Below are 12,546 nucleotides of genomic sequence, written 5' to 3'. Positions count from 1 at the left end.
CACCACCAACAGTTTTCTATAAACTTTCACAAATGCAAAGAATAAGGCAAGCAAATGAAACAGAAGGAGAAAGAAGAATTTTTCAAGGGGGTGCAGAATACAAGTTCTATCTGGAAGGATCTAGGTATCAAGTCTTCTGTCTCTATGTATGTTGGTTGGAATTTGCCTATTCACTAGTAAACCGACGTAAAATAAGTCAATTTACATGGGCTGCAAAATTATGTGTCAAGCATACCTTAAAATGAATATCCAATCATGAGGTAGTACGTCAGTCTACTACGGTAGAAGGCATAAGTAATATTAGCTTCAAGCTAGAAATTCTGTATTTTACATAGCTTGACAAAGTTGCACTTTACTGAAACAAAGTTTAGTCTATATGGTTCATAGAACAGAGCCAGTCATCATGATTAATGAGGGGTCAAGACTTACAATGGCTCCGGAGGACGCCAGACCTTTGTATCAAAACTAGCTACCACTAGCTCACACTAAACAATACTTATGCCTCCTACCGTAGTAAACTTCAGATCACTATTAGCGCCCGCAAAATACCAATCAGAAATTACCTCGTTTTACTACAGGTGCTCACCTGTTTCTTGTAATTTCTTCAGGCGTTATCCATCATCAGCTCACCCTTAGCGCAGCTTGCTCACCTAGGCTGCTTAAGTCTTGCTCAGTCACGTTTTCCTTCCCCTCCTACAAGCCAATCGTGTATTATAATCTTATTACAGAGTATCATGACTAACAACAAAAGATGTTCAATGCTATTACAGCAGCACACAAGATGCAGTTAAGCTACTTAAAGTGATAATACCAGTTCAGTGACACAAGGGATAGCTTATTAGTATTCTTATTGTCTAATAATAGCTTTAAAATACAGTGGGAATATGAAAGTGCAAAGCATTGTCCTTTGCATTTGAGGTCCCTTTGCAAGGTCTCCCTAAATTAGCTGAAATTAATTAGCTAATCAAATCCCTACATCCTTTACCATAGGCAATCTCTACTATACCCAATTAGGAAAGATATACAGCTGTATTTTGGCGCTAGGACGCACTTTTAGGCGGCACTAAGTAGGGTACCAGGCAGAAGTAATGTTAGCTCAGTGCTAGTACTTTTGCCTCCTGACAGCTCTTTCGAGACGCTAGACTAGTGGTTCAGGCGGCTCCAAATACTAGCACCGTGCTAACATTATTTCCGCCCCTGACCAAAGCAACTGGTAGTTAACTAACTAGATATAGTTTCCACTCGACACACACTCCACTCCCCGGAGTACGATAAAACTTTCGCTTATTCATTCTAAGCTGGGCGCATTTTACGCCTCCGCAGAGTCTCGACCGCATCGTAACTCAGAAACGGGCAGAAACTATCTGATACCAACCCCATTGCGGCCAGGCCAAGTCAACGTAGCAAATCAAATTCAATGACTCCCAGCCTCCCGGCAAGAAGGCTACCAGCGTTATCTGCAACATGTCGCGGTTCGCATACCGACCTTTCCTCTGCTGATGTGTGGCTTCAGGCCTCCGTGATCCTCACCGGCAGGATGGTTGCGCGAGACCGGACTTGCTTTCCAGCCTCAAGGAACATATTTCCTGGACCCAAGGGTGATGCGCAAATCATCTGGCATCAGCTTGCAGCATAAAATGACGTCCATCTTGGGCATCAGTTTTTACATCTACCAGACCGTCTTTGTCGTCCTCTCAATCGCATGCGGCAGCTGCGCTCAGAGAAGATTACCAGCAAGTAACATCTCCTTAGCTGATCAGATCTACGACTTTAGCAGCCCACATCGTTGCCGCCTCCTCGCTCATGAGAGTATGTTCTTCGTTTAGGAGCGTTGCGAAATTCTCTCTGTGTCTTAGCTGAGCATTTTTTCTACACACAGGCATTATCCTGAAGAATGGCGATCACTATCTCCTGATTCTCGAGGGAGGATTTGGCAAATTTAAGCTCCAGCTCGACAATCAAGATGTGGAGGTGCAAGATCTTAGTGAGAAGCTTCATTATCTCTGCTCTCACGCAGTAAGCGCGATGCTGATTTAAGATGGTATCTCAGATGGCTACACCGTCGCTTTCGATTTATCTGAAAGCTTTGTCACTCCGGAGCTTGAGCCTGTATGGCAGATCAAGAAGAATGCCACAGGGCCTCGACCGCCTATTACCAACTTCTTCGGGATGTTCTCAGATCGGGAACAGAACAGCATCTATATCCAAGGCGGTCATTTCTATCATGCCACCGGTTGGAACAGCAGCTACTTTGTACCAAAAGAGTCGATTCCACCCTGGGAGCTGTGGAGATTTGACATCAGGACCAGAGAATGGGCTAATATCACTGTCGAGGTGCAAAACCATGAGCTCGCCAACAGAACTTTCGGAGGAGCTGCAGCATCCGTGTCAGCCTTGAACAAAAGCTATTACATTGGGTATTCTCTTCGCCCTGTAGAATGATTCAGCGTGGTATGAAGTTAACTGAATTTGGCAGGGGCATCAACGACGAAACGACAGGTAGCGCTACACCAATGGATACCTATCAACCTACATCCCAAATGCTCGTTTATGATCACAGCGCTGGCAGGCTGGACCGGGTTGAATATTATGCGCCTCCCGCCACAGAGGGCTACTGGCATGGGAATCTAATCCATATACCTGTGGGCCCTCAAAAAGGCTTCCTATTGTCTTTGATGTCGCAAAAGCAGACCTTGGGCCGGCAATACGCAGACCCTGAGGCCGAACGCAGTGTTCTTGGCAAACCAGTGAGCGTTATTGTCATCTGTTAGGAAGTTTAGCTGAGACGACTAGGTATCATTTGAAAGCGTCCAGATATACGACTTGGAGGCAGAACAGTGGTACGAGCAGGAGACTCTCTGGTTCAAGAGCGACGATCCAGTACCTAGGACTAGGTTTTGCGCAGCATTATTTCACGACGAGATAGATTACACCTGGGAGTAAGTTGGGTTTTTTTTACATTTCCCAGATTGAAGCAACAACTTAAGCAAGACTAATATTTTGGGTAACCTAGTCTCTGGATACATGGAGGACAAAAATTGGGTAACCAGGAAGAAGGCGTATCTGACATCTACGTCCTTTCGATGCCATCATTCACGTAAGTAATCAGGGCGGATTCAATAATGAGTGATCATGAAACGCTAACATTCAAGCCAGGTGGACAAAACTAACTACCACGCTCGCGGACCAGAATTTTATTAAAAGTCACACCTGCCACGCAGTCGGCGGGCAGCTGCTCTTGGTCGGTGGATATCCACCTGGCGCCATGGTCGCAGCAAACGCGTCCTGCGACCCCGAAATTGTCAAGGTCCTTCAAATCACTGAAGACGGCCCTGTTGTGAGAACCCCTCTGTCAGATGTTCCTTTGTCAATCGGCTGAATTTTGGCCTAGTGGACACCTAAATTCTCTACAAACACGACCTATAGAGCTCCGATCACGGTCCGTGAGATGGCCAACGGCAGGAGGTCTCCCATTGACGGCTGGGCTTCACCAAACATGGAAAATGTCTTCGGACCCCCATCACCTCCCACAACCCCGCCACGACCCGACACGGGGCGAAAGATAGGCTCAATTGTAGGGGGCGTCATTGGGGGACTCATTTTCCTGACTATCATTGGCCTCGTCGTCATATACGTTCGGAGGCTTCGGAGGCGTCGGATTGGAGTCCAAAGTCCCATCGAAGAAGTGTCACAGCACATGTTATACACCACTGACAACACTCCCGAACTTGAAAACACCCGCCAAGGCATGAAAAGACATGTTCTAGTGCAACAAGTGGATCTTGAAAACAGACGGGATGGTCGGAGGATGCCACTGCCAGAACGCGGGGAGGGGCATGACCACTCCCGCGAAGGCATTGAGATATCTGGGCCGGTGCAACAGTTGGAGACTGGTAGCATGCAGAATGAAGTGACGCAGTCAACAGCACCAGCTGAGGTCGACATGATTGTTCGTTTGCCATCTGCCGCTGCAGAACCGCTTCCACCGGTTAAAGATTTCACGACCGACCGTCAACCAGGACACCCTCCAAGCCAGACGGGACCGTCTCAGTGACCCGGATGGAACGGAAGACCAAAGTGGGTATCGCGGGTACCAAAACAGACCCCCAAGGAAGCTTTCTGTAGCATGGAGCCTGGGCAGGCACATGGAAGGGGACGTGGGGTTGTTCATACTCTCCTTTCTGCGCCTTTTGTCTATATTCCTACAACCCGTTCTACAACGGCATACATCACTACAACTGTTTCTATAACGAAATTCGAAGGGCAGATAGAATACAAAAGTGATATAAGGATTCAATACACCATTCTCCTTTAGGTCCCAGAACTGAGTCATCAGACCTGCGCGTAGAGTTGACAAAAACCTCGAAGAGACGGCATCTGTAAGCAAGGCATGGTTCGTCAACAATAGCAAGGGCTCAGAAGCGGGACTGAGGATGGGTGAAGCGAGGCTGAGGCCCCTGAGCAGCACCGGGATAGAAAGTGAGGAGGCAACATATGGAGGTGTACTTTACCTGCAGCCAGACCCTTATTAGTGTGCATTAGTGTATGCTAGCTCTGTATCAGCTTGATATTCCAATTATACAATAAGTCTTCCTGATTGATCATGATTAATCACAACAATTTGTATGTAAATGTAGTACAAATTATTATGATCACTCATAAGCACTCAGGAAGACTTATTGTACTGTTATTACTAGTGGTATTAGTGGCGTGCGCTATTAGGGTCCGGCTGCGGCCCCCTGGTAGGTGACCAACACGCCATTTTTGCTACACCCCTCTTCCGGGCCATGTAGGCTGGCCCCTCGGAGGCTAGTATTCCTACCCTAGCTCCCGCAGACTGACACCTGTTCCATTCTAAGGAGAACCTAACCCAACCCCCCCTCCTCCCCTCTCCTAGGCTTATGGCTTGCACATCATTGACCGAGCCTGGCGCTGAGGATGATGTTGACAATAACCGCTGCATAACTCTTTCTGTAACTACTATACAATACTAGTTGTAGAATAGTAACAAAGCGATTGTAGAAGAGTCGTAATACTAGCGTTGCAAAGCTATTATGTGCTTTATTGTAAACCCTGAATAGTAAATCTATAAAGTTACTGTTCTCCTGCTGTGTTGTAACGTATTCCACCCAGCGATGCTCTCCAGTAGTTAAGACTTTCGGGGCTTGCTAGAGGCGAGTGTGGCATCGCTGAGTGGAATACGTTATTCAAATCATTTCGAACTAAACTATTTAGAGCTTCAATTTGGAGCTCGGCATCTCTTTCAGGCTCTCAATCACCTCCTCCGCGGCCCTCGATCCAGCCCGCAGCGCTCCCTCAAGATAACCCTTCCATTCCCTTGCCGTCTCCCCACCGCCAAAATGCAGACAGCCAAGCGGCTCCCTCAGCGCTTCACCATACTTGCTCAAATCTCCTGGGCCCATAATGCTCGTCGGCGCCCCGCCAATCCACGGCTCTTTAGTCCACTCCTTGTAATTGATCTCTACCACATCTCTCGCCAGGTCTGCATGTTTTGGTCCTACCAGCTCTGCCAAATGATTCTCGATTGCGTCTTCGCGGCCGAGGTTTGACAGCTTATGCCATCTTGCTGCACTGTCACCATGCACAAATAGCGCAAGGGAGTAGTTGGATTTCTCGTCGTCGGAAGTTTCCCAACTGAAGTTAATGGGTCCATTGACGGAGAAGAAGCTGCCGACTAAGTCGATGTCCTTCTGTTTCCACCAGGGGGTGCGGTAAGTGAGGATGCATTTGGCGTAAATCCCAGGCTTGGTGCGACCGACAATAGCGCGTTTTGCGGGTGTTAGGGGAGGCATGAAATGGATATTGTCGTAGACGTTGGTAGGGATGGCGAGGATGACCTTGGAGCACTGCACGGTCAGACCATTGCTGGTGTAGACAGTGCTTGAGGAACCGTGTTGTTCAATGCGGGTGACGGGACTGTTGAGCATGATGGAACCAAGCTTCATTGAGCGAGCGAGGCCGGTGGCAATCGCCGAAGTGCCTTGAAGTGATGGTCAGCGTCTGGATGCATGAGTGCTATGAAAAAATGCTGTACTTGCCTTGCTTGATCTTCAGTGACTGAGCACCATGCTCGCCTTCGGAAGCTAGGCTCGATATGCCTCCCCCAGACTTGATATAGTCGAGGATGTAATGAAGCCCGACTTCCCTAGCTTCACGACCGACAAGGGCTGCAACGCTGTGACGCATGAAGTCTTGGGTAAATTTACTAAAACCTTTGCTCTGAATCCACTCTTCAACAGACATGTCTGACGGGGTGGGATATGATCCGGTGTTAATAATGTCGACCCGAGATTGCTCCACCTCGAGTGCCTCCAGCAAACTGTGCATATCGGATTCGCCAGAATTTGGTGGCTGTGACTGTTAGTGAAAGATCGGAAAGGTGGGTGATCCTTCCTTACCTTTGGGACCTCTCCTCTGGCTACTCTCCAGATGACACCGTCAGTCTGCTGCCAAATTGAGTCCCCAATCCCGTACTGTGGAACGCAATCAAGACCAAACTTCTGTGTCAAGGCATAGGCCTTAGGCTGCGTTGTCTTGTTGATCCAGGTAGCACCCAGTTCCACGAGCCCCTTGCCACTGGCAAGCTGGATAGTGTGGCTCCTTCCGCCAATTCGAGATTTTGCTTCGAGCAACATGCATTGGAAGCCAGCTTTCTGAACGTCGTATGCCGCCTGAAGTCCACTGAAACCGCCTCCGACAACATCAACAACGTCCGCCTTGATGGGAGCAACATAATGGTCAATTCTCCCTGCACCATCGCTCCATGATTGCGTGAATCCTTCAGTAGCTGCCACTGCCTCAACCTCGAATCGGGCTCCGGGAATTGCCAACTTTGGCACAGGAACCAGAGTTGTGATTGGGCGTGAACGAAGGCCATAAGAGTCTGTTAGAAACTCCATAAGAGGTTCCAAGAGGTTATGAGCTTCCTCGAAGTTCCAATCGACACAGTACCACGTCAACTTGGTCACGTCGCGGATGTCGGCGCCGCCAGCTTTCAAGACCGCAATGAGGTTGTCGAAGGCTAGATGGACCTCATCTTTGTAGGTTTCGGGGAATGAGCCATCTTTGCGCTGTCCCAGCTGGCCAGATGTGAAGACAAGGCGGCTCCCCGGATGCACCGAAACACCATGTGAGTAGAATTGGGGGTCGGGCAGGGAGGATGAATCGAAGAAGTGATGGACCGGGTGTGAGGCGAACTTGGGAGCCGTGATATTACAACTGGACTACCTCGTCAAAGAGTTTGAGACTTTTTAAGAGCTATGGAAGATCTTTGACGAGGCGTACTTCGGGCTCTTATATAGGCAGGATGCATCCACTGCCTGGCCGACCAACCGGCCGACAGTGGGAAAGTTGCGTCAGCTCCAACAGTCCGAGTCTAGGAAAAGCTCCAACAAGAAGCTTCTGACGGCGTCCGAGGGATCAGAGGGATCCTGTTGATGTTGATCCATGGCGGCTGCAGCAGTTGAGAATGAGTCCATGCAAAACGTGATGGGAGCAGTAGTAGGCAGTCGAAGGGAAGAAACTTAAAGCCAAGACATAACCACATTTGGTTAGCCAAGGCTCTAAGATACTAGTAGTGTTAAGATAGCGCTAAGATAGCGCTAAGATAAAGTCTCCAATTCTGCCTTATCTAAACGCGCTCTCGGTGGCGGTGGTGGGTCGAGAAATTGTTGCACAACGTGTGTAAGCAAGAAATCTCTGCCTCCGCTACCGAATGAACCAATACGAGTAATACGAGTATAATGGGACCAGATGGAGCCCGACTCAAAAGGCGGGTGTCGTTAGTTACACTCACACTCTCATAGCTGCTGTGGCCAAGTCCCGTACGCGTCCTTCACGTGCCATGCGTTAGTATATAATGCCTCTACCTCGCAAGCAAATCGGACTTCACTTTCACAAATACTGCCATTGATACTAAACGTGACAATATCTAACCCTTAGCTGCAATTCCCATCTGAGATGGTTAACGTTTTTATTATTAGCGCGGCCTAGGGATGTTCGAAACAGATGAAGAAAACTGACCGCTTACAGATAAGCGAACATAAAGATGAACAGTTTACTAAGTTAATGGACTGAATCCAAACGGACGTCGACTACTACTTAAATACGCAAATTCAAGCAGCCAAGTCTAATGCGAAAGAGCTTAACGGCATGACTTTTAAAGAGTATTGTTAAGAGTGGTAGAGGACGTGAGAGGAATGATCTCTAATCTTATAGTCCGCGCTCTTCTTAGTGTTAAGGCCAGCGAAGTCAGTGCGCTATACATAATTGACTACTTCAAATCCGGATGTGAAATCGACAGCTTACTCTCTAACGGAAAAGACGGAGCCCAATATCTTTGAATTCGCCAAGGTAAGTAAGATATACTCCCGCAAGCCCAATGTTGACCTTTTCCAGATATGCAGTCATTCTCAAGGAGTCTAGCCGCAGAACTAAAGCCGGGCTCAATTTTGCTATCCAGTCTGGTAACCTCTATCGAGCAGCTTGCCTTTAGCGACTGTCTTGTGTGTTATTTTCCCAGCACTATTCTTCGCTATAGGAAGGTCGTTATGTATATCCTAATAACAGAATACTCCACAATTCAGTTCAACCCGCCTCTTTTAGATCTAAAGCGATTTGTTTCTAAGAAGGTAATCGTAGGATATTACAGTAAGATAATATACATTTTTAATTAGCCCTGGTAGTATGATAGTAACCTCTTAGGTGTATTTATATTATATTTTAGGGTTAGCCTAATTTCCTTCTCTTGAGATATAAGTATAGAAGCAGATAGCCAGTAGTCTATCAGCTGTTTTATCGTTAGCAAGCCTGGGAGAGAATAATCGAAGCTATCAAGAACAAAAAGGTATAATCAGGCATGGAAGCAGTTCTCGAATGTGTTCTAGTATGCTGTTGAATCCATCCTGCACCCTGTTAATGTGATCGAAATGCAATGGGTTAAGGAGCAGTGTTCCTGGGGAGCTCCCTGTCCAGTTGTGCCGCCAGGGGTGATAACTCGTGCATCTGTTGCGGATCTGAAGACTCCGTTCTGGAACGTGCACTTTATAGGGGCTGAGACGTCAGATGTGTGGAAGGGATACTTGGAGGGTGCGGTGCGCTCCAGCCAGAAGGGGGCCCAAGAAGTAGTTGATGCCTTAGGTGGAAAATTGCATAGACCCAATCTCTGACCAGGCAGTGGTTTCTTAGAGCCAGTGAAAGCATTGCTTGCAACCTCATAGCTCCACCCCCAGGATGGTTTCAACAACACCCTCAATTCTCATTTTTCTCTGAAACATGATCAGGCCATGCAAAAATTGATGCCGTGCTCTTTCATCGTAAAATATAAACCATACGGACCAAATGCGTGCCGATTGTTGCTATCCCAAAGCAAGTTCAAGAGCCGGAGAGCTTGTATAACCTGGCTCATGCGCCATTGAGCGGTTGATTGTAATTTGTACCGCAGTGAGTGGCGTTGATCCTCACGCACGATACACGACCCAAGAATGAGAAGAGGCCAGAGCATGATAGTTCCGTAGGGCGAGTCATGAACTTCACTCAAAAGAGGCCATGCCTCATCAATGTGTTGTTGTATTTGGTAGATTACTTTGGGGTTGTCAACAACCGAGCCGCACATGGCTGCTTTGAGATATGCGAAGAGTGCATGGCGATACAGTTTCCCGGTTGCAATGTGTGCTGATTTCCACTCGGCCATTTCTCGATCTAGAGGTGGAGATCGCCATTCCTCGAGGCGAGACAAGAGGCCATCATACATGCTGACTGTTTCCTCCGAACGCATACCTAGCTCCTCTTCTCCCAGGCGTTTCGCTGCCAGCACGGATATAGAGGGTATCAGTTCGAAGAGGGAGTGACAAAAGCCGAAGAAGGTTCCAAAGGTTTCACACTCTTTGAGCCCCTTGAGGGACGTGATGAAAGGGTCCAGTGGAAGCGTTCGATCTTGGACGATGCCGTAAGGGATGATATTTGAGACTAGCGCCAAGTAAGCGTAAACTTCGAGGACGAATCCTTGAAGTGTCTTATTCTCCATGAGGCCGCCGTTCGCTAACCGTTCCTGGAGGTGAAGAATCAGCTGCCGGGTCGCTCGTAGGTGGGGAAATATTGCGCCGTGTATATTCCGGAGATAGCCTGGCAAAGGCAGTTAGTCTCAGCAGGCCGTTGGGGGTTATGTCTCACCTCCACATGACAAAGAAGAATAAGCACCAGCAACAACCGAAGTATTTGCGTTGTTGAACGGTCAGACGATGTGCTGAATGCCTGGCGAAGGCTGCATAGCACCATTCCGTAGTGTGCTGAAGTTGCGTGCCGGATTTCTAGTGCAGCTTCATTCATAAAGTTAAGATGGGTGCCACTGACAGCAAGCACCGCATGCATAAGCAGATCATCGACGCCAGCCAGTGGGAGGAGGAAGGTGACGAATTTATTATTTCGAAGAGGTTTTGTAGCAAGCAAGTTGGCTGTACGCTCGATGTAATGTGTCAGAAGCTGGGGGGGTGCTTAGAAGCGTAGCTCGCGCTGGAGGCTTAAGAAGCTTGATGGAGAAGCACTCCAGGTCGGGACATCAGCTACAGGTAGTATCGTCATTACATCTTCATCTGCGTCCTCCTCTGCGGACGCCGACTCCGCCTGACCAGGGTTTGGTGAAACGGAGGGAAGCAACAACGGTGGGTCAAACTCGATAGGGATGCAGGAGTTTGAATTCTCTGGCGCATAACTACCGCGGGATTCCTGAAGAGGGAGCAAGGCTGTCGCAGGAGCTGCAGATACCGTACATGATGGCTCGGGCTCGGGCTCTGGCCAGGTGCAGCAAAACTGATTCCGCAAGCAAGCAGTACAAGTTGGTCTTTTCTCGTCACATCGTTTGCGGCGTTTGCGGCAGTTCCAGCATCCAGTTTTGGTCCTTGAAAAGCGCGGTGGATATTGCCGAGGAAAGGGAGCCGCCTTTGCTGAGGATGCCAATCCAGCAGCGCCGTTATTCACCATGGGACCAAAGCGGGCCGACGGAGGGCACGATGATTTTGGCCAGCACAAAAGAAGGGCAGGCACTCTTAATTAAGTCCAGATTGACGTGGAATTTGGGAGACTCATCGCTACCGGAATTAGGCGGTAAGGTTTAACAGGACACACGTAACACGTATTGGGTGTCACGGGAAAGTGTGTTCTACGTACTACAGTACCATGATACGGTTACAAAGAATTGGGAGAATCGGTTTAATATCGGCAAAATAGGGCCGGCCAATGAGAATTAAAGAGCAACCACAAGGCCAGCCACACCGGATCTGACGGAAATGCTCACAATAAAGGCACATGCGAGTGGTTCTTTGACGACGACCAATTTCACAAGTGGCGAAATGGCAACACTTCCGGTCTTCTCTGGGTCACCGCAGGCCCAGGTTGTGGAAAGTCGGTCTTGTCGCGAGCTCTGATCGATGAGCGACGACTATCCACAAATGTTATAACCTCGACTATCTGTTATTTCTTTTTCAAGGATGGATATGTACGTCGAATGCACAGTACCGATGCCCTGTGCGCAATACTCCACCAGCTTTTCACTCAGGACTCTTCTGGCGGCCTCATCGGAAAGGCACTGGCCCGCCACAAGAATTTCGGGGAAATCTCTAACTCAGAACTTCTCGGAGCTATGGCAGATCCTGGTAGACTGCGCTTCATCCTCGGATGCCGAAGAAGTCGTTTGCATACTCGATGCTCTAGACGAATGCAATACTGACGGAAGGCGATAATTGATTAATCAGCTTGAAGAATTTTACTTGGCAGATCGACCTTCCAAGCTCAAGTTCTTATCACTAGTCGCCCGTACGACGATCTAGAACTATCTTTCGAAAAGTTTTCTGGTGCGTCTACATATCTGCGCTTTGATGGTGATGACAAGTCCAAGCAGATCAGCCAGGAGATCAACCTCATTATCGATAGCCGAGTACGGGACATTACCCGTGGTTTCGCTGATCGAAGACCGCCGCGTGATTTCTAAACGTCTAAAGCTCATGGAAAATCGCACATACCTCTGGCTTTACCTTACCTTTGACGCTATTGAACAGAGTGGCAGCAAGCGGCGGTCCGACATAGAAAGTTTAATAGCTGAATTGTCAGAAACAGTATCTGATAAGTACGAAAAGATCTTAGGCCGAAGCAAAGATCATGCTCAGACTGAGATTCTACCTCAAATCGTCCTTGCCGCGGCGCAACCACTGACTGTCGACGATGCTAACATCGCCTTGACATTGGCTTTACCACACAAACAAATCGCGTCGCACAGCGTACTGCCGTCAGAGCTATGGGGAAGAGAAATCTTCCCAAGCTTCGTCAAAAATCTTTGCGGGCTCTTCATCAATATCCATAACGAGAAGCTATCTTTCATGCACCAGACAGCTAGGGAGTTTCTTTTGGACTCTAAACGTCAAGGGCACTGGAAAGGGCGCTTCAACATGCCAGATTCGCACGGTAAGATATTACGACCATGTCTCGAGTATCTGGTGCTGCCTGATCTGCCTGATATGCCTGATAGCAAATCAT

The 12,546-nt window shown here is 48.3% G+C and overlaps 2 protein-coding genes across 2 annotated transcripts; one reads left to right on the top strand and one right to left on the bottom strand.

Moving 5' to 3' along the window:
- Positions 1-1,637: 1,637 nt before the first annotated feature.
- EPUS_05403 (uncharacterized protein) lies at positions 1,638-4,054 on the top strand (the record flags this gene model as incomplete). The annotated part of the gene is made up of 8 exons (XM_007806273.1): positions 1,638-1,809; positions 1,880-1,984; positions 2,051-2,417; positions 2,477-2,747; positions 2,794-2,939; positions 3,014-3,097; positions 3,157-3,337; positions 3,392-4,054. The coding sequence occupies 8 exons, from the start codon at positions 1,638-1,640 to the stop codon at positions 4,052-4,054; spliced, it is 1,989 nt and encodes a 662-aa protein (XP_007804464.1).
- Positions 4,055-5,231: 1,177 nt separating this feature from the next.
- On the bottom strand, positions 5,232-10,045 carry EPUS_05402 (uncharacterized protein; the record flags this gene model as incomplete). The annotated part of the gene is made up of 4 exons (XM_007806272.1): positions 5,232-6,001; positions 6,087-6,372; positions 6,420-7,239; positions 9,354-10,045. The coding sequence occupies 4 exons, from the start codon at positions 10,043-10,045 to the stop codon at positions 5,232-5,234; spliced, it is 2,568 nt and encodes an 855-aa protein (XP_007804463.1).
- Positions 10,046-12,546: the final 2,501 nt, after the last annotated feature.

Source organism: Endocarpon pusillum, assembly GCF_000464535.1.
Source record: "Endocarpon pusillum Z07020 unplaced genomic scaffold scaffold5276, whole genome shotgun sequence".
Taxonomy (NCBI): domain Eukaryota; kingdom Fungi; phylum Ascomycota; class Eurotiomycetes; order Verrucariales; family Verrucariaceae; genus Endocarpon; species Endocarpon pusillum.
The sequence above is the reverse complement of the archived record's forward strand: the minus strand, read 5'-3'. Positions and strand labels throughout refer to the sequence as shown.